Source organism: Oncorhynchus mykiss, chromosome 30 (assembly GCF_057628025.1).
Source record: "Oncorhynchus mykiss isolate SJ-2025 chromosome 30, ASM5762802v1, whole genome shotgun sequence".
NCBI lineage: Eukaryota > Metazoa > Chordata > Actinopteri > Salmoniformes > Salmonidae > Oncorhynchus > Oncorhynchus mykiss.
Genome location: NC_143051.1, coordinates 31,780,017 through 31,797,913, shown reverse-complemented (window position 1 = coordinate 31,797,913; position 17,897 = coordinate 31,780,017). Strand labels below are relative to the sequence as shown.

Here is a 17,897-nt window from a genome sequence, read left to right as displayed (position 1 = left end):
ATCAAATAGGCCTTAACTAATTATTGTGCATAAAAAAAATGCAATTCTTGTACATAAAGAAATAATGTGGGTTGCTATTCAATTATGGCAAAATACAGTCATTTTTGCGAAAATCGACCAATACTGATCAAGGCTATACCGATAATGTAATAATAATAATGTAATATAATGATAGGCTAATAAAGTTGGACAATTTGCTGATAAACGTTGGGCTATATCATCATATGATATTATGAAAAGCATAAATAGGCACATCCTGGGTCCATATTCAGTCCACTACATACGGCGTAGGTTTATTGAAAATGGGATTGGATTGAATGGTAAGAATAGGCCTATACCTGCAATTGCCCTGTAGGTTGCAGTGTTGACTTTATGATGACACGAAGGAATTAATCTAATTTCAAAACGCAAAGTGCTTTTATGTCCATAAGGGGTGCTGTTTGACTTTACCGGCAAAAATATGCTTTTGAACAAGTATTTTAAAACATCTGAATTTCCTGATTGAACAACTTGGAACCACACCTCAAAAACGGAGAGAAACAGCATACGTGCGGTCGGTGCTATATGTTGGTGTTTGAAAAGGCATCAAACGGATACTTTTGCTGGCTATCCAAATTGTTTAGGCACATTTAAGAACGAAGGTAAGATAGCTCCATACGTATGCCGCTATTTAGAGTTTCCTCTTCATGTAGGCTAGCCTACTAACTATGTCAATGAATGTGGGTACGTGGTCATTGTTTCTCTAGCTGATTAAGGTTGTAGTTGGCCAAACCCAGAGACAATTTTGTTAATGTTGCCTAGAATCTAGATCTGCCTGCACTTTGATATTTTCAACATTGATTCATTTGTTTTAAAATACCTGATTCTATCAAACTCAAGTCGTTGCTATTTGAAGGATAAATTATGCTTTCCGTGGGGAAGGAAGTGTTGGTAAAGTTCATCAGAAACTTCCTCCGCCGTGGAGAGCCTACCGTTACTCGTTAAGGTCAAAGGACCTAATGTTATTTTCAGCGGTAGACTGGCTCTGGTAGGAAAAACAGCCAAATACTCCATCTCTAAACATGAATCGATTCTCAATTGTGATACGGTTCTAGAAACATAAAGCCTTTTACTTTTTATATCACTTCAAAATAATTTAACACATTCAAAATATACACTTCCTGTACCCTGTTTAAACTGCCTTTATCACAGTTGCAACTGACAGTATTATTCAGTGACAACACGTTTCTGGCTGCCTTCTTCCATTACACACACAGGTGTTAGGCGCATGCTAGATAGATAATTAGCATAGGTGGTATTCTTTAATTAAAACGCGCTGTAACATGGAGATTTAGCTGTTTGGGAACACTGACCCAAAAAGATGTATCAATAAAAAAAAATTATACACTACCGGTCAAAAGTTTTAGAACACTTACTCATTCAAGGGTTTTTATTTTATTTTTACTACAATGTAGCGATTCATCAAATAGCCACCCTTTGCCTTGATGACAGCTTTGTACACGCTTGGCATTCTCTCAACCAGCTGGTATGTATTTCAATTAACAGGTGTGGCGGCATAAGTTAATTTGTGGAATTTATTTCCTTCTTAATGTATCAGAGACAATCAGTTGTGTTGTGACAAGGTAGGGTTGGTATACAGAAGATATCCCTATTTGGTAAAAGACCAAGTCCATATGGCAAGAGCAGCTCAAATAAGCAAAGAGAAACGACAGTCCATCACTACTTTAAGACATGAAGGTCAGTCAATCTGGAAAATTTGAAGAACTTTGTAAGTTCTTTGTAATGCAGTTGCAAAAACCATCAAGCGCTATGATGAAACTGGCTCTCGTGAGGACTGCCACAAGAAAGGAAGACCAAGGGATACTTCTGCTGCAGAGGATAAGTTCATTAGTTACCAGCCCCAGAAATTGCAGGCCAAATAAATGCTTGACAGAGATCAAGTAACACACATCTCAACATCAACTGTTCAGAGGAGACTGTGTGAATCAGGCCTTCATGGTCGAATTGCTGCAAAGAAACCACTACTAAAGGACACTAATAAGAAGAGACTTGCTTGGGCCAAGAAACATGAGCAATGGACATTAGACCGGTGGAAATTTGTCCCTTGGTCTGGAGTCCAAATTGGAGACTTTTGGTTTCGACCTCCGTGTCTTTGTGAGATGTGGTTTGGGTGAACAGATCTCTGCATATGTATTTTCCACCGTAAAGTATGGTGAGGAGGTGTTATGGTGTGGGGGTGCTTCGCTGGTGACACTCTGATTTTATTTAGAATTCAAGGCACACGAAATCAGCATGTCTACCACAGCATTATGCAGAGCTACGCCATCCCATCTGGTTTGCGCTTAGTGGGACTATCATTTGTTTTCAACAAGACAATGACCCAAACACACCCCCAGGCTGTGTAAGGGCTATTTGACCGAGAAGGAGAGCGATGGAGTGCTGCATCAGATTACCTGGTCTCCACAATCCCTCAAACAAATGAAGATGGTTTGGAATGAGTTGGACCATGGAGCGAAGGAAAAGCAGCCAACAAGTGCTTAGCATATGTTGGAACTCCTTCAAGACTGTTTGAAAAACATTCCAGGTGAAGCTGGTTGAGCGAATGCCAAGATTGCTCAAAGCTGTCATCAAGGCAAATGATGGCTATTTGAAGAATCTCAAATATAAAATATATTTTGATTTAACACTTTTTTGCTTACTACATGACTCCATATGTTATTTAATAATTTGTCTTCACTATTATTCTACAATGTAGAAAATAGTAAAACAATAAAAACCTTTGGAGTAGGTGTTCTAAAACCTTTGACCAGTAGTGGTTTATTATTATTTGTCGCTGATATGAAAGACAAGGTCCTTTTTATGCTTCCAAAACCGTACCACAAACGATGTGTGTTAATGTTCAGACTGAGTGTCAGGGCTCTTAACAAAACTTCCTCCATACAGAAGATGCCTTCATCAAATGACTCTTATGTGTAATGGAACGGAGTAATGATCAAGGGCTTGAGTAATTCAAGCCCTCTCTCAGCTTTCATTCAATGTTTTTGTTGTGTATTGTTCACTTACATTTAACATTTTAAACTAGACACTGAGTATTCATTCCTTGAAAAGAAGAGCGCTTGACAAATTGCATAGCCTGTGCATGACTCGACAAAACATTTTTGGGCAGTCCCAAATTAGAGGTCTAAGACTTAAGGAAGTCAGGCTGGCGACAGTGGCTCAAAGTCGGTTGAATGCATGGGGTAAAGTAAGCCATTGTGGTCTATTTTCAGGAGGGCATAGTTTTGGGATGAGACTGGAAATGGTCTGACTATTGCTTCTCCATTATGGGAAAGCCCGTTGGTCAGTGCTGGATTTGGCTCCACTTCAGTACTCTGCTCCAACCTCCATGTTGAGTTCTTCAGCTTGATAATATTGTAGCGAACGGCAGGAGAGTGAACCAGGGTCGCTGGTGTGAAAGACAAACACTCAGTGCATCGCACCAATCGGGATAGTCCACTTGGTAGGAATTGTAACGTTTTTCATATAGCGAGGATTGCTACACGGTGGATGATTGTAAAAATGTCTTCATCAATCCGTGCAGAATCCAGTTTTGTTTACTATTACTTTACGTCACCTCAAATTCCAACCACTGGATTTGGAAGTTGTCTCTACTGTTGTTTCTACTCTTTGGTATAATAGGAAACTTTAAGTATATGTAATATATGGTAGCAGTAAAGTATAAAGAGTATATAAACTTTATGCAAAGCCATGAGTATTCTGTCTGTCTTTGGTTTGTTAGGGTTTTCAGTTCATGTCTGAGGTGATCTGAACAGCCAACATGCACAGCTGAGCCTGGTATATGGGGAGTGTACTTTAGCCTTGCTAGTGTGGAACTCTGTGGTGTAACCTATGACCTGTCACACACTGGGTTGATAATTCCAACAAAGATGGCAGGAAATGTCAAACTAGCTGCATTGAGTCATGGAGGTCGTGGATCCCACTGTGACATTAACTGCATTCTTTCCTGTACATTTTACTTTGTCCTTGTTGCAGATAGGAATGTTTGAAGTTGCTCCTTTCTTTAGGACACCCTAATGTACACTGTCATGTTAGCGACAGGTAGTGGGGGTGAAGAGAACATTTTTTTAGCATTTTTCTGTATTATAATCAATTTGAAGCGCAATGTTAAATTCAAATCTCCATACCATCATATCTAACTAAGCCAGTTGAGCAGTAGCAACTTTTTTTTTTTTTTATCTACATTTCATGGTGTGCAAGACATCGGTCTGATTTGCGCCTGTTTGAGTGTACTAATCGATTGTTTACCTTTATTTAACTAGGCAAGTTCTTATTTTCAATGACGGCCTAGGAACAGTGGGTTAACTGCCTGTTCAGGGGCAGAACGACAGATTTGTACCTTGTCAGTTTTGGGATTCCCCAGCTTGGGGTTCCTTTCGGTTACTAGTCCAACACTCTAACCACTAGGCTACCCTGCCGTGGGGATGGCACAGTCCATCACTCTAAGGCGTGCTATTGAAATTGGGTGTAATATAACCATATACAATGGTGCAACACTAATAAAAATATAAATTAATAACAAATTGGATAGCGGACGCTGTCCGCGGTTATGAAACATCAGTGCGGTGTTTAATTGGCGCCTTTTCCTAGACCATGTTGCTATGTGCATAATAGCGAAGTTACTTAGTATATTGATGTTGAGAACAATGCGGATGGAGGCAGCAGTGGAGTCAGGAGACGAGAACCGCCGTTGCCTTAATTGTTTAAGAAAATTAAGAAAAGCGAGCGAGAGGAAACTCCAACTTAATTAGGTCTATAATCAATAGCCTAACTGTTAAATGTGCCTGGCTATCTCTGTCTATCCAGAAATAAGACAGATCCAGCTTGTGTTGCCTGTTTGAGTGTTCAAATAATGTCGGATAAACAATTTCACAAATTCGGCTGTTTTTTTCCACACAATATACACACAGCGCTTGCTCCTTCTTTTTCTTGATCTCCAATATTTTCCACAACCTACTAGAGTAACTATGTTGGTCTATTGTACTTCAAACAATTTGTAGGCAGGTTTCTCAGGATTCAAACCTCCTCAAACAGGCAAATTAATACTCTTCAGCGGGATAATTTACTTTAGTGTCCTGATATTAAAATAATGTATATCTATCATTAGGCAGTAGGCATATCTAAAAATACATATTGTAGTTCTAAATGTGTTTTATTGTAGTGTCACCATCTTTACTACAAAAATAAGTACAAATACAAACAACTTTAAGATGCATATTTATTTGACATTGAACTGTCCCTTGATCAGCACAGCAATTGATAAAACAGGACCATGTTTGCAAAACAAGTGGTTTTGAGCCTCAATCAATATTACACAGATTAGCTAATGGTTACAGACATCAGGAATGCAGATAGAGGCGAATAGAACTGAGTGACGGTCCAACACACAACCACTTGTTATGTTGCACACCTTTTGACCGTAAATGTATGGGATTATTAAATATTTTTCTTAGTGACATGTATTGCTTAAATAAATTACCATTTGAAATGGAAAATAACAGGCACGTACCACATACATTACTACAAGACAAAACTGCTCACTCAATCAAGCCAGATGGTCTTGTAAGTATAGAAGCAAAGCTTGCTTTCAAATAATCAAATAATAAAAAAAACTTAAAGAATTGGATTCTTCCTCTACTTTTATCTTGTATGCAGTACAAATCACATTATTGTGGGAGCACCTCTAAGAGTATCAATTAGGCTGTTTGAGAAGGTTTGAATCCTAAGCAACTTGCCTGCACATTGTTTGAAGTACAATATATCAGCAGATCTACTGTCGTAAGTAAAAGCTGTTTGCTGGAAAACCTTGGTAGAGCATGGGTGAAGTAGGCAATGTAGTGCTCATGTGACTTACCTTTTTTTGGCTTCAGACCAATACCTACTTCTTACCTAATTTTTTAGTTTCAAATTATACTGTAAGTGAAACTTTCATGTGTACATTGACCATACTTAACCTTTCATGAGGGGAGTGTCTTACTTTGGAGACCTTTTTCAGTAGGCCTACCGGTAACTCATTATGGGTGGACAGAGCACTATGATAACTCCTGGTATGGACTAATGGTTCTCTCCCCATTCACTTGAAATTGAAACATAGTTGCACACTACACAACAGATAATGTGGACAATGGACACATCAACACTAGACCTCTTTCAGACCTGAAAACATCTAACTTGATTTTGAAGAGATCTATCATCACCTACTATATCAATTTAGGCCTGCCTGCTTTAAATTTACTGCCAGGCGGGCATCACTACACAGATGCATTTCAAATAAAAATATATTATTTGTAAAAGCAACCGCCCCAAAGACCTCAGCGTTCCAAAGCAAATATAAACACCTGAACCATCCGTCTAATCGTGGATAGCAGTGCACTGGATTCCGTGAAAGAGCCATGTTGTTCTTAAGCCGTTGCTTGAAAACTGACGTCGGACAATTTTTTTTTAAAAGGTGCCGTTAACCAGTTGGAAAGTTTTAACCAGACCCCATGAAAGGTCTCATTGTAATTCCTCCATCAAAGACCACTCCCCTCCTTTTCCACTTCTCTTGGATGTGGCTCACTGTCTAGATTTGACCTAGTTGGTAGGTAGGTAGCTGGCAGGACTATTTCATTTGCAAACGTTTATTTTATAGGGGTGTAGCTATTGAGCATGTCATCTGTTTGTGACCATTAAAGGGGCAATCTGGAGTTGCTACATACACCACCGTTCAAAAGTTTGGGGTCACTTAGAAATGTCCTTGTTTCTGAAAGAAAAGCACTTTTGTCAATTTTTTTAAATAACATCAAATTGATCAAATACAGTGTAGACATTGTTAATGTTGTAAATGATTATTGTAGCTAGAAATGGCAGATTTGTCATGGAATATCCACATAGGCTTACAGAGGCCCATTATCAGCAACTGTCACTCCTGTGTTCCAATAGCACGTTGGGTTAGCTAATCCAAGTTTATCATTTTAAAAGGCTAATTGATCAGTAGAAAACCCTTTTGCAATTGTTAGCACAACTGAAAACTGCTGTGATGATTAAAGAAGCAATAAAACTGGCCTTCTTTAGACTAGTTGAGTATCTGGAGCATCAGCATTTGGGGGTTCAATTACAGGCTCAAAATGGCCAGAAACAAAACTTTCTTCTGAAACTCGTCAGTCTATTCTTGTTCTGAGAAATGAAGGCTATTCCATGCGATAAACTGAAGACCTTGTACACCGCTGTGTACTACTCCCTTCACTCCAGCCCCATCCCTCAGCTTTTTACTGAACAAGTGGCAGTTAGTATGCTTTGTTTCAACTGCAGATTGTCACTTTAATACAGAGAACCTGCTAACAAGGGCGTAATACTGAGAGTTTTAGTCTCAATGCAGTTGTTGCTAATAAGCCTTGTTCACATTGGCAGTTTGAATTAACTCAAATCTAATTTTTTTGTGCATATTCGAATCTGTTATTTTTCCTGAAATCTGAACAGCCAAAAGCCACATGGAATCAGATATTTCAAGATGCATTTCAAACCACCTTCGTAGGTGGTTTTAAGTCCAAATTTAAAAAAATCTGATTCCTGGCCATGCGACTTGTCTTAACGGTCAAATGTGGTTTTAGAGTTATTTGGCATATTTTGTTGCTTGCTAGATAGCTACTCTGACAGTTTGACAAGAATGTGAGATGGTAGCTTGTTAATTGTTTACAAACAAATTAGTGCATGTACTACATAGCTAAACAGCTAGCTAGTTGTCTGCTGTGGTTAGCCAAAAGGACTAGTTTTGAAAGTTAGATCTTATCCTTTTTGTGGCTTTAAAGTTGTTCTTACACAATGATTTTGAACATTCAAAGCAACTGGTAAACGTCCATGACCGGCATTGGTGTCACCTTAGCTTGCTACATAACTTCTGAATGATAGGAAGCACGAGCACCACCACCAATCGGCCTACACCACTGCGCACACACCTGTTGTTACTACACTGAACACATATAAATGCAACATGGAAAGTGTTGGTCCCATGTTTCATGAGCTGAAAGAAAATATCTCAGCAATTATTTCTCTTAAAAGTTGTGCACAAATTTGTTTACATCCCTGTTAGTGAGCATTTCTAATTTTCTAAGATAATCCATCCACCTGACTTGTGTGGCATGTCAAGTAACTGATTAAATGGCATGATCATTACACAGGTGCACTTTGTGCTAGGACATTAAAACAACACTCTAAAATGTGCAGTTTTGTCACACAACACAATGCCACAGATGTCTTGAGGGAAGGTGCAATTGGCATGCTGACTGCAGGAAGGTCCACGAGCTATTACCAGAGAATTTAATGTTAATCTCTATCATAAACTGCCTCAATGTCATTTTCAAGAATTTGGCAGTATGTCCATCTGCCCTCACAACCGCAGACCATATGTAAACACGCAAGCCCAGGACCTCCACATCCGGCTTCTTCACCTGCGGGATCGTCTGAGAAGAGCCACCTGGACAGCTGAAGAAATACTCCTACATTTCAGTCTGTAATAAAGCCCTTTTTGTGGGGGAGAAACTCATTCTGATTGGCTGGGCCAGCCTCCGAAGTGGGTGGCCCTATGCTCTCCCAGGCCCACCCATGGCTGTGCCTCTGCCCAGTCATGTGACGTTCATAGATTAGGGCCTAATGAATCTATTTTAATTGACTGATTTCCTCATATGAACTGTAACTCAGTAAAATCGTAGAAATTGTTGCATGTTGCCTTTTTTTAATATTTTTGTTCAGTATATGACAACAAGCATAGCCATGTCAGCAAACGACTGCTGTTTGAACACACACTTGCTGTTTTTATTTAACTGTTTGGACAGTCAGTAATTCCAAAACTGATTTGAGCATTAAGGCTTGCAGTTTGAACAAGGCTTTAGATATCGTTGAACGAGTTGAGGTTTGAGGGTCACGACCAGTGTATGAAACCCTACAGAACCTTTGCCAGCTCACATGTAGCGCTATTAGAGCTGGATCGATTAATTGGTTATCGCATTGTTAGGTTACTCTCTACTAGCCTTGGTGTGTGTTGTGAGCTGGTCTTTAGTCAGGGTTCAACATCTTTTTCATCAGTATCGCTTGTCTGTTGTATTGTTTCTCAATTAACTAAAATCCCAGCAAGTTATAGCAGGATCTCTTTTGAATATAGACTGAGGGTAGTCATTGATGTTTTTATATAAATCTGCTGTTCATTCTGACTATTTGGAAGAAGGGGCTGTAATGAAATGTGTTTAGCCACATATATCTTACATGGGGAGTATGTGGGCAGGTCTGAGGAATTTTTTTGCCACGTCAGTGTTGTTAGCAGGAAGTAGCATCACTGTCAGCCTACCCATGGGGAAATGACATGAACAAACCCATACTGAGAATAGCAGTTATGCTAACTGCCTTAGAAAGGTCAAGTTGTTGACTTTTCTGAAAACGTATTTTCTTGAAGGCAATAATTTAATCAATTTCCCCTTTCACGAGAGAAACTGGGTTAGGTGTGAACTTCTGAAAATGGGATTCATGATGCATCACATGCTACTGTAACTATATTGTGGTGTTTGTCATGTCACGCTTAGTGTCATTTAATAAGGTTAGTCTCACAGTGCTTCTTTTGTCATCCTTCTTGTTTTGGCTTTTCTGCCTGTTCAGCACAGATAACAGGGACGCCTTGTCTGCACTAAGGATCATGTTAATGTAGACTGACATGGAGTCCAGTGAATGAGGGCAGGAGGATTCCATCATGTGTGTTTTGGACAGTTGACTTTTGAAATCTACTAAGGTAATACACTCTCAGACAACCTCAGTTTTCACTCTACTTTGTGAGTTCTCACTCTGTCAATACAAAGACACACATGCGTTCGTAGAAGGTCGGCCGCTGGATGGTTTTGGCACCAAAGGGGCATTGTCTCAAGGGATCCTGGCAGGGTTATGAACTATTTTAAACTGTCAACCATTTGTACATTTTGTATGGTCTGAAAAACCACATTGGCCATTTTTAATGCTAAGATGACAAGAAGTTGGGTGGGGGGAAATAATCTCTTCTGGGGACCCAGAAGGATTCTTCCCAGTTCCCACATGGTTGCCAATGGTAGTTGAACAAATAATCGGCTGCGGACTTGGACATCTACAATTGGCACCATCGTATCAAGGTCTAACCAGCACTTTAACAGATGAGACTCCAGTAGTACAGTACTGTAATTCAACAGAACTGGACTGGCACTCTTCTGAAGAGGTTAGGCTGCTCCTCGTTGCTCTTCGGGGGAAACCTCAAATTAGAACGAGATGGCCCCAGATCTCTTGAGAGCCGGTTTATTTATACAAGATGATGAGCATACCGTCAGAGACCAGATGAGCCCAAAGCGGGAGTTTCCGTTAATCCTTACCTCACGGGACAAGTATTTCAACTGCACTGAGTTTGTCCCCCCCCCCACCCCCTTCATCTGTTCTTGTCGTCCTGTGAATCATGGGAAGCTTGGTCATGAGGTTCCTCTCCTTTTAAATAGTGTGCCACAGGAGATATTCTGAGCCCCAGTTCTGTCCTACAGACAGTTCACAGTTCTAGCCCTCCTTCCGAGTACGGTGTTCTCACAATTCTGTGTGTCCTCACTATAATCATTAAGTGCACCTGCTTCGGGGGAATACGGTAAGAGGTCAATGTAGAGAGAAGTTCGACCCAGACTTTGCCTGTCTGAACCCCACAGAGCAAGGATGGCTCAACTAGTGTCTACTCTACAGATGCCAGTGTCCTGTTTGACTTGTGCCAGCCTGGAGGGCCTTGGTGATATAATGATGTGCCAGTGTTTTTGGCAGTGCCTGCCTTGCCGTCCATCCACGCCCCTTATATCACCATACGTGTGTGTGCAGACTTCCACCTCATCCTTGGGGGCCATGGGGGTTGAGAACTTCTCCACGTCCACTGACACCCATATTCTACAACCCAATGCTTTTACTGTACATCAGGATACTAACTTTCTGACTGCCCTGATGGACTGTTAACCAAATAGACTTTTTAGTAACTATACAGTGAGCGGCCAGTTGACTCGAAGTAGTGTCAGCTTACCTGTTAAAACCACGGTGGTGCCCATATGCCAGCAATGTGCTATCAAGCAACCCACACTGTGTAGTTTTAATCTTACTTTGCCCCGCCCAAATGTTTTCCAGAACAATGTGCTAATTTTAATGTTTGAAGGAGGTTATTTCTACAGTATTTTTGTATCGGGTTTGAGAGAGAGAGCGTGTGTGTGAGTGAGAGAGTCGAGAGAGAGACTCCACCACACACATTCCTTAACAGTTTCCTCCCTGTCTCACACAGCCTCTGGGCATGATAAAACAGAGCTGGACGAGAGCCATGTCATTATGAAAAGGGTAATCAAATGATCGGCAGCGGGCCCAAAGGAAACTGAAGTCCAAACCCAGTGGTGAAAAACAACCTGTAGAAAGAAGCTGAATCGTCACAGCAAGCGGTAACCACTACTCTCAAAAAAAAAAGCTGCAGCTCTAATTTGGCTTAGCGGATCATCAGTGACAATCTTAAACATAGCAATAAACGACGACACTAAGTAGTATAAACCAACTTTATGAAGTGTAATGGAACTTTCTTTCACACTGCAGAGGGAATATAAATGGCTTCAGGGATGGACCTCCGGTGTGTTTTTGGCTTTTCCATGGGACGAGACAGGAACAACCTAGAGGCGAATGGAGGATGCTTAGATGTTTTCCACCCTTGGAATGTCTTTCCCATGTCTAATGTGCTTGTCACTTGTTTGTGAAGCAATATGTTAGACATGTTATGCCTGATTGTGTTCCCTTCGGTTGGAACCTGGACCAGAGGGTGGGAGGGTGGGGCCCAAATACTCCCAAAGAATTGCATTATTTTAAAATGGTGCAAAAGCAAAACACTGTTCAAGACGCTGGTTTGGGCAGAATCAAGTAAAAAGTATGCCGGTACGGCGCTGCCTTAGTAGGTTTTCAGTGATATGTTGCATCAAAATAAAATGAACTAGTAGGACCATGTTCACATTACATTGGCTATTATTTTAATAAACTCCTGTCTCAACAGATTAAACCCTAAGGACTTTAATCTGACTGGATACCAGAAGAAGGATTAAGACACCGGGAGGCTTGAGAGAATCAGGACCTGATATTTTGCAGGTGCTGGGTTTGGGGATTGACCCACTTTGGCTATCTGATGCAAGGGATCTGGATGCACCAGGACTATCCCAAGATTGAGGGTCACAGGGGCTACCTGTCTTCACCAGCCTGCAAGGCGGCGACAGAGAGCAGGGCGCTGAACCGGCGGAGCCCGGGAATGAGCGAGTTCTGGCACAAGATGGGCTGCTGTGTGGTGGCCAAACCCCCACCGGTGAGTCTGGGCCAGCTGCCTCTTATTTACTCATGTAGAGTCTTATATAAAACGTTCTCTATGTCAGGTTTCACAAAATTCCTCATCTAATAGTTGTATAGAGACTAGTAATAGACTATGGACTATACTCCACAAGCATGCTCTATGTTAGACCCTGACCACTTCTATTCAACCCTGTCATGCCACAATATGTTTGAGGTTGTAGAGGTCCCTGGCAAGTCTTGCAAGTATAGTACCCAAGGGCAAGGTTTGGGCATCCCAGGCAGCCAAGCAAGCTTACTCTGACCACACTAGAACTTGAAAACAAATATTTTTGGAGTCTTAAATGCATGCTTAGAACAGCCTAAAGTGAACCACTGCCCGAAAGACCTCTTTACCCATTAGATTTTACGCCAAGATGTTATGGGGGACCCTTTTTTTAAATGCATCAAAGTCCAATAAATCTGTTGGCAAAGGCTGATGTATTTCTGGTGTTTTTCAGACTCCATCTGCAATCACTTACCGGCTGATGTCTTTAAACGGGTGACGTTTTATAGCTTGCAGTTCAGTGGCATCCACATCATGAGCGATATCTTGAAGGAGTGCCATCTTTGATTTATTGCACACTCACTATACTTAGAGTGAATTACAGCCATTAAAATTCACTGACCATCTGACCCATAGCACATGTTCAACAAAGAGACGTTGCCTGTGCTATACAGTGCGTTTGGAAAGTATTCAGACCCCTTGACTTTTTCATTTTCTTACGTTACAGCCTTATTCTAAAATGGATTAAATAGTTCCCACAATACCCAATAATGAAAAAGCAAATGTGTGTGTATATATATATATCTATCTATCTATCTATCTCCTCGACTTTTCTCAAACACCTGTATTTGGGGAGTTTCTCTCCCTTTCACCTGTATTTGGGGAGTTTCTCTCAAGCTCTTTCAGGTTGGATGTGGAGCGTCGCTACACAGCTATTTTCAGGTCTCTCCGGGGCGGCAGGGTAGCGTTGGACTCGTAACCGGAAGGTTGCAAGTTCAAACCCCCGAGCTGACAAGGTACAAATCTGTCGTTCTGCCCCTGAACAGGCAGTTAACCCACTGTTCCTAGGCCGTCATTGAAAATAAGAATTTGTTCTTAACTGACTTGCCTAGTAAAATAAAGGTTAAAAAAATATATATATATATTTAAAGTCCGGACTCTGGCTGGGACACTCAAGGACAAGAGACTTGTCCCGAAGCTCTAGGAAGAGTCTAGGTGGGTCCAAACTTATTCCATTTAAGAATAATGCAGGCTGCTATATTCTTGGGGACCTTCAATGCTGCAGACATGTTTTGGCACCCTTTCCCAGATCTGTTCCTCGACACAATGATGTCTCGGAGCTCTTCAGACAATTCCTTTGATTTCATGGCTTGGTTTTTGCTCTGACATGCACTGTCAACTGTGGGACCTTTATATAGACAGGTGTGTGCCTTTCCAAATCATGTCCAATCAATTGAATTTACCACAGGTGGACTCTGCTCAAGTTGTAGAAACATCTCAAGGATGATCAATGGAAACAGGTTGCACCTGAGCTCAATTTCGAGTCTCATAGCAAAGGGTTTAAATTCCTATGTAAATCAGGTATTTGTTTTTTTTGTTTTTGCCAACATTCCGAAAACTTGTTTTCGCTTCTTCATTATGGGGAATTGTGTGTAGGTTGATGATTTATTTGATTTAATCCATTTTAGAATAAGGCTGTAACGTAACAAAATGTGGAAAAAGTCAAGGGGTCTGAATACTTTTCGAATGCACTATTGACCATGCGTAGTTGTGTCCATCAGTAATGTAGGCATCATATGGGGACGCACTGTATAGATAAGCATGTTCTTACTATCTTACATTCTTGTCTGATGTGGAGACCCTAACAATTGTATTGATCTGTCCAGAGAAGTATAATGCCTGGACCTAATAGTAGCTTGATGTTTCAAAGCAAAACATTTTATGGAATCCTAGTGCACATTATATGGGTGAATAGAGGTCCTATTGATGACACAAAATATCAGTTTCACCGGAAAGTGTAAGAACTTCCCTTTTGCTCTCCAGAAGCGACCGCTGACCCTTGACCTCCTCAGGGCGGTACCCTTCCTGACCCTCACTCTTTCCTGGCCCAGGTTTTGCAGGGAGTGTTGCGTAATGGCGGGTTGTGTCCGTCCGTTCCCACTCATCAACAATGAAACCCGGCGGCTCAGGAGAGAGGATGTGGTCTGGGCCTCTGTCCCATGGGAGGGCATTTTCCCTCTCCTTCCTCTTTTATTTTTAGGGCCTGTGTTTGTTCTATTGTGGGGGGAGGACAATACAGAGACATCGCTTTCAATAAACACAGGCAAGGATTTACATGTAACTGTCTCGAAAGGGTAGGGGCGTGTCAATTTTGGAAGAAGACTATTGAGACCCTTTTTACTGATGTTCTCATGAGATGTTGGTAGTTGGGGTATGCCTAACTTCCTAAATGTAAGTCATGTAATTGCTACCCACTTTTCTAAGCATAGCCTATGCCAAAGGGTTACTGACACCAAGTGGTTGCTATACACAACATATGCTGAAGGCATCCCCTAAAATAAGTTGCTAGGCGACTTTCTCTTTTGCAGCACACACAGCTGACCAATTTAGCTAGACATCCATGAATCAGCCACGGGATGGCATTCCTCCCAATTAAGCGACATTATAGTCCAGGGCTTATTTCTGAGGTTTGGTATGACTCATGGCCTGCATGGCTGCAACTTCAGTGGATGCCAACCAGCTGGGTATTTGGTTAGGTTGGGTATGCCTTGTAATGTTGCCGTATTGATACTTCGAAGTCGATATACACAGATGTTCCTACTTGATTTAACAAAGAATGTCAAAAGAGTATAGATTTACCTTATGCTGCCTAGATTTGATTACATATGTTCATTGATTTCAATTCCTGGCATTGCTGGGTGTTCACTGACTCAATTTGGTAGCAAAATATGCTTGCTAAGATGGTCATAAGGCTGTCTTTATGAGTCTGTGGGAATGACACCTGATTTTCCTCTGCAATGACGATGTAGCAACAAGAATGGGTGGGTGAAATGCCTGATTCATTGGGTATGTATGCATGCGCCAACAGATCCTCAGAATTCAAGATGACAAGAAGAAAAGTCTATGGCATCTGCCAGTCTGCATAAACTAATTAATATAATGAAAAATTAAAAAGCCTTTATTTTTTTATGGCTTACGCATCGCAAGAAGATTAATTTATTATTCTTGTTATACATAAGCCACTTTTTTGTTTTGTTTAAAATGACTTTTTAATTTTCCCGCTGGATTACTTCTGGAAGTTTTCTCAGAGGCTTTTTCGACATGGTTTACTATCAAGCATAAACTTCTGTTTGTTCTATAGTATTTCATCCCATGATCAAAAAACACCTCATGGTATACATATATAACCAAATAAGCGTTCCTCTCCTGTATCTCTAATAGTACAAGCTGCTTATTTGGAGACAGAAAAATGGTAGATCATTGTTCGGTTAATTGCATGTTTATGTTATAATTTCAGAGCATCTTCTGAATGAAAATCACAATTTGGTTGCACAGCCACTGTCCTATGCAGTTGTCTAGTCATATTTTAATTACTATAGGTCACTGGTCACTGACCTCATGCATTTGTTTCAGAAGAAGAGGAGGAGGAAGATTGACCGCAGCATGATCGGAGAGCCCACAAACTTTATGCACCTCACACACATTGGCTCTGGGGAGATGGCAGAAGGTTTGCCGCCGGTATGTATAAGGTTTTGGCTACTTTAATGAAAATCATCCTTTTACACATTTCGTAATCATTGTTTTAGAAGAATGATGCGCCAGTCAGTGATCATGACCGATCAATCTCTTAACAATTGCCGTTGGGCTGCCCATAGTGAATTTGTTATTTGTCCTTTGCTTTACACACAAATTGCATGTCAAATTAGTTTAATTTGCACCATACCTGAACTGTTATTTCAACACTTGGATCAAGTCTTGTCTGCAGCAAAATTGTATAATTGAGTGAAATGGAGGATATTGCGTAAAACATAATTGCAGCATGTTACAATCCAGGTAACTGGTATCGTCCAGAGGTTTTCTTTGGACAACAATTAATACAAAAACACTAATGAAGCTTTGATACATTAACTGCTACACTAGTCCCACCCCCATTCGTTGGCTAATAGACATTCAGTTAACTGGCCCATTGCCAGCCAGCCACCTGCCCACGTTTGAACAAGGCTTAGCCTGTGCAAGAGGCGGAAGTGTTCCTACCACTTCATGCCATGATGTTCGCTAGGTTCTATTGCTCAGTCCCTCCTCCCTCCCTGGGAGGGATTCCAGAGGGCACACAGAGAAGGGACAGTGACAGGGGACACAGCTGGAAGGCCTTGGCTGCTAAATGAAAGGCCCACTCTGTGTCCCGCGACACTGGTAAATGATTCCCCCCAATCGTCTAGCACAGGAACGCAAAACAAGAGCTACTTCCTGTGCCTGGATGAAATGGAACTCTGACATCCCGCTGAAAATCAAGTCAACTCACCAGGGACCAAGTCTTGTTTGCTTAGCATTGACGACCTTTAAACGCATTAATGAGCTTTTAATGCCGAATGAGAGTCGTGTATATGTTTTGTGTTTGCACTAAGCCAGCGGCTCCATTGCAAACAATGACAAAACCCTGATAGTGATAGAAGGCCCATTTGAATTGGAGTCAATGCACTGGAACAGTGCAAACAGGTGTGGTAGACAAACACGGCTGCCTTTTGTTTAAGCTGGGCTAAAGTGCGTTTGAGCATACCTTTTTTCCCCCTGCTGCCTATGTCTTATTGTGCAGCATGATTACATAACGCCATTATGAAACATCTCTGTGTAATCTTGACACTGCCTCACCTTCTGTGCCGTCAGTGTTCCCACTACAGGTTTGTTTTAAGTTTGAATGTTGCAAAGTTAGTTTGTATTTACACATGCGCACACCTAGTTTATCCATCAACTATTTACTTCTGCTAGGGATTGTGGGGCTACAGTGTGTTCCCATTCGGGATATGAAATATCAACATATCGTTGTGAGTGAACAAAGGGCACTTACTTAGCAACCACAGTGTTGTCCCAGTATCATGAAGGTGCTGTCAACCAACTCTTTAATAGCACTTTTGTGACACGATTGACTACATGTCATATAATACCAGAAAGCAGGTCAGATTGTCAATATCCCCGATTCTTGCTGGCTGATACTCCCCTGTATTTTACATAATTCTACCAGGGAGTGATGTTTGTGACTTTTTGTCTCCTCTGCAGTCAGGGTCAGTCCAGGAACAGATGAGGTCCAAAGGACCCAGCACCAATGGCCGAAGCAGCCTCTTATAGCCAGTAAGTACCTTCTATATATTCCAGTACACCCACTTGTGCACACACACTCACTCTGGATAATACTTAGGGGTTAAATAAATATGATGAAATTCTGGGGAAAATTTGGAAAGTCCAGCTGAAAGTGTTTGTT

At 41.1% G+C, this 17,897-nt stretch overlaps 1 protein-coding gene across 20 annotated transcripts in view; it reads left to right on the top strand.

Moving 5' to 3' along the window:
* The window catches only part of LOC110488303 (CDC42 small effector protein 1), a 36,427-nt gene that overhangs the window by 15,744 nt on the left and 2,786 nt on the right, over positions 1 to 17,897 (top strand). Inside the window, exons 1-6 of one of the 20 annotated variants that reach the window (XM_090228409.1) lie at positions 452 to 641; positions 9,682 to 9,811; positions 11,345 to 11,495; positions 12,092 to 12,394; positions 16,058 to 16,159; positions 17,696 to 17,767. In XM_090228409.1, the coding sequence (XP_090084535.1) occupies positions 12,221 to 12,394; positions 16,058 to 16,159; positions 17,696 to 17,764 (345 nt within the window). In that variant the 5' untranslated portion in view covers positions 452 to 641; positions 9,682 to 9,811; positions 11,345 to 11,495; positions 12,092 to 12,220 and the 3' untranslated portion in view covers positions 17,765 to 17,767. Of the gene's footprint in view, positions 1 to 360; positions 642 to 1,454; positions 1,526 to 9,681; positions 9,812 to 11,344; positions 11,496 to 12,091; positions 12,395 to 16,054; positions 16,160 to 17,695; positions 17,768 to 17,897 lie in introns of those variants that run through there. The other 19 variants (XM_090228412.1, XM_021560487.3, XM_021560485.3 and 16 more) reach the window with 19 other exon arrangements.